The following is a 4,098-nucleotide window of genomic DNA, read 5'->3' as shown; positions in this document are numbered from 1 at the left end:
ATTGCACCAGCTGCTCAACAGCCCTCTCGTCCACGCAACGCTTTTCGGTTTCACTATACGCTCTCCTCGTATAATGTAACTCGACGCTCTTCCCGAAAGGATCATCCCGAATGCGGTGCGTCGGTGACAGCTTGACCCGCAGCGACAGGACTGGGCCAGTTGGAATGGTAAATGTCAGGCGGCTGCGGGTCTAGCGCACCGTGGTGCTGGTGTACCGGGCCGACCGGCTGGGTGGCGGTACCGGCAGCAGCAGTGCCGCCTAGATGGCGCTCACCCAGGGGCGGGACACTGTGGGACAGAGCGCGTGGCTGCTGCTGCTGCTCGATCAATTAGTCACCGTCAGATCACCGCGTTTGCATCCGTCATCGGGTGTGGCGTGGCTTGGCGTAGCTTTCCCCCCTCCACCTTCCCCCTCGCTCCCCGCTCTCCCCACCTCACCTCTGTTTCTAATGTTGCCAGTGGGGAACGAGCAGCACCCGACTCGACGATAAAAGGAGTTGCTAAGTAGCGGCCAGATTTTGCGACACGCGTTGCGGACAAAATAGTTGCATGGGGACATGCGTTTGTGCCGGGCGACTTTCTTTTTGTGTGGCCAGAAGTACGAAAAGGGGAGGGACACAGATCTTGTCGCGGAAGCATTGTGTGGCGACGAGGGCTGTAGTAGTGCAACATACTATTCTGTCTGTCCCGAATATGTCGTCCGCACACGATTCATCACACCAGGAAACACTTAAGTAATATCTCGTATGTCCTTGTATATGTGTGCTACATATTTGCTGTTTAGAGAGCTTTAATACTCATCACGTTGCACTGGTGAATTAATTCAGGACGATTCAAGATGACTCTATTGGTTATGTAGGTATTTTTGCTATTAAAAACTTTGGCTTGGCTTAATTCTTATCAGATTAACCTTTGCAAAATCTGTCACTTTGATTACATTACCATCCCTACTCTTGTAGTTGGTTGAGTATAACCATTCGCAGTTCTATTGTCAAGAAGAAAACATAAAAATGAAAGTGATGTCACAAAAAAACGTTCGTACGGTTACGAATATCCCGACTGTCACGACTCAGACATTGTCCAAACTGTTTTTTTCCCTGCCTCACGAGGTAATAAACACGTGCCCTTTCTTCGCTCCGCCAATTGAAACGTTTCTTCTCTGCTCAAACATATCCTTATCCTCCCCCCTCCCTCAAGCCCCCTTCCCCCTCTAATCCTCCTTTCCATATTTTTTTTCACTCGTCATCGTTGTGGGGCCTTTCGCTTTGTACGCCATCTCTTCACGAAAGGCCGCTCACCCGACGCCGGATCTTAATCGAGACGGGAGCCGCCGACATTGCGGTGTCAATGATACCGTGGAATTCATCAGCTGGGTCACTTGACCGCCAGCAGCCCAGGGATGCAGCCCGTTTAACATGTTTGGAGAGTAGTTAGCTTGTTGGGTTTTGCATCTCGATGACTTGGTTATTCACTGGTAAAACAAAGGTAGGATACCCTACCTTTAAAAGGCACTAAAGCTCCAAAGGCATTACAGCTTATGTTTTTTCGAAATATTTCGTTCCTATGGACTTAAATTGGATTCTTAGACCCATTTTCGTAATCTACGCAAAATTCCGCGTCGAACGAGCCTACATGTGATGGGGTTCTGTTCAAAAATGGCACAAATTGATAGAATTTTTTGTACTTTTTGCCTTGCTTTTCATTCACAGACTGCTTATCAGAACCCTATCACATGTAGGCTCGTTCGACGCGGAATTTTGCGAGAAATGCGTCAATGTATCCCAAAATGTGATCGGTTTGCTCATTCAGAAAATATTTGGGAAAATCTGAAAATACACACTTTAGCACCCCAAAAACGAGTTTAGCACCCCTGGAAAGGTAGTGTATCGCACCTTTGTTTTACCAGTGTTTCCGTCATTTCTTCACCCTTGCATGTTTTTACAAATCCTAGTAAACCGTTGGTGTTTATTTTGCAAGTTCCAATTTGTCTAAAATATAGATATTGGCGCATTGGGCTCACCATTAACGTCTCAGAGAGGCCAATTATTGCGGAGCAGAGGGTGGCAGACTTATAAGTACGGTTGCAAGTCTTGGACAGCCAATTACGTGCACCATGTCTCTGCGATAGCACTGGGAAATCTTTGTGCAGTTTATGGGCCGTGCCGTATGTTGCCTGTTGATCGCTTTTCTACATCCCTCGCCGTAATGTCAGCAGTCATACGGTGCTTTTTTTTTCTTGGCGTTAAGTTCTGATCATGTGTAACGACTAGCTCGAGGTTAAACAATCAGCTGTCGTTCCTTTTTCTTTCTCTTCACTCAATCATATATGATTGTACTGCTCACACTTTTGTTTTTGTTTTTCCTGTGCACAGAACGGTGGGGCGCCATGGGCGCGCGGGGGCCGCCGCGCCCCGGGAGGGGGTGGCAGAGAGTGGCGTCACTGCTACTGCTGCTGCAGCTGGGGTTGAGCCTGGTGGACCCTGCCAACGCCCAGCGGAGGACACCCACGTACTCGAGAAGACCTGTGAGTATTGAAACATTGTGACATGCTGCTAATAGATGATAACTGCCTGCCACACCCAGAAAAATCGTTTCTTGTTTCTAGTAAATTTTTATTTGTTTCAAGTGCACGCTGACACAAGATCAAATTTACTCTTGAAACAATCTGATATTTTCGTACGAAGACAATACTGCCTTGTTTCAATGGTGGAATTTCATCTTGTGTCAGCGTGCACTTGAATCAAGAAACTATTTTTCTAGGTGTAGAAAACATCCTTCCACATAAAATGTGGTGCGTTACATTTATGGTGTATACTCTCCTACTCCCTAACGTTTATGATGGTTACTTCGCGATTTTATTTACTCGCTATTAAGCGCTATTTCGGGATACTTGTTTGTAGCAGATTAATGCGCAAATCATTACTCCAGGATGAGCCCTCAATCATTTTATTTCATTTTTTTTTCTTTCGGCGGCGACCTGTAGAGAACATTTGGTCACAATGCAAATTCTGCCTATATAGGGTTTTGTCGTTGACGGAAGCGGAGAAAGGCGTCGACTGGAACTGAGAGCGCACATCTGTAAAGCGCGCTCTCTCTGTTCACACTGCGAAACGGTTGAGGGGGATTCTGCAAAGCGGGCTGTCTAACAGCAAATTAGAGAACTAAATTAGAGATGCGAACTTAAGGGACTACTTGCTGTTCAGTAGATGACACTTTAAATAATGTAACGTCCTCTTTTGTCAGCGTGGTGTCTTCTGTTTCACTTTTTTTAGACCAGTTACGTAGTAGTTTTTGGCGCATTTTGCCATTTGCTTGGCAGTCACAGTCGTCTAAGTGTGTTTGCCTTCGGCCTGCCCTCAGGCTTCGAGAGCTTGCAAATCAGAATGTGGCTATAGCGCGTGACACTAACTGGCGTTTCAGCTGCTGGGCTGGCCCCTTAGCCCGCTGTAACACCCTGTCCCTGTGCTAGTCACACACAAGCTGTGCGAGGGTTCTTTGCAAACCTTTTGAGAGTGTAAAGCCAGCTGCCGAGTCACGGCGCAGCGGATCTGATGGTCAGTCCCAGTCCAGCAGTCAGCACGCGGATTATAAAAGGCGGACCGAAATCTCCGACGCAGTGATGTGCCAGTTCGATATTTGTTTGCCCCACGTCTCCCCTCCTCCCCTCTGCTCTCTCGCCCCCCGCCCCTCACCCCCTTCCCTTGGCAGCTCCAATTGCCTAATACCGTTGGACCGCTCGCAAAAAGTATATTATTGTGTTTTTCTTCAGCAACAAAGACTCATTTCATACACGTTTTTTTTCTACTCTTTCTCCTTTCCCTGTGCTGTTGTCGCATCCTGAATTCCAAGCCATGTACGGCCAGTAGGACGTCCGGGCGCAAATCTGTCAGGAAGTGGAATCTCTGAGAGTTTGTTCTGGTCGGCGCGTGCCACGCCGCCACTCCTCTCGCACTCTCGCGAGCCTTATGGCCGCACCCTATGGGCCTATAGGTCTCCGTTTCTATAGAGCTTGGTTGGATTTCTACGCCGCTTGGGGGGAACGGGTTCCATCACATATTTTTTTCCGAATCCTATGCGGGTCGGCTCCTCGAGGAGGTG

The 4,098-nt window shown here is 48.0% G+C and overlaps 1 protein-coding gene across 1 annotated transcript in view; it reads left to right on the top strand.

Annotated features, from left to right (window-relative positions):
- The window catches only part of LOC113206630 (mucin-2-like), a 50,086-nt gene that overhangs the window by 28,807 nt on the left and 17,181 nt on the right, over positions 1-4,098 (top strand). The window contains exon 2 of the mRNA XM_052273348.1: positions 2,373-2,524. Coding sequence (XP_052129308.1) covers positions 2,387-2,524 — 138 coding nt within the window. The 5' untranslated portion in view covers positions 2,373-2,386. The remainder of the gene's footprint in view (positions 1-2,372; positions 2,525-4,098) is intronic.

This window comes from Frankliniella occidentalis, unplaced genomic scaffold, assembly GCF_000697945.3.
Source record: "Frankliniella occidentalis isolate FOCC.00 unplaced genomic scaffold, Focc_3.1 Scaffold7, whole genome shotgun sequence".
Lineage (NCBI taxonomy): Eukaryota > Metazoa > Arthropoda > Insecta > Thysanoptera > Thripidae > Frankliniella > Frankliniella occidentalis.
The sequence above is the reverse complement of the archived record's forward strand: the minus strand, read 5'-3'. Positions and strand labels throughout refer to the sequence as shown.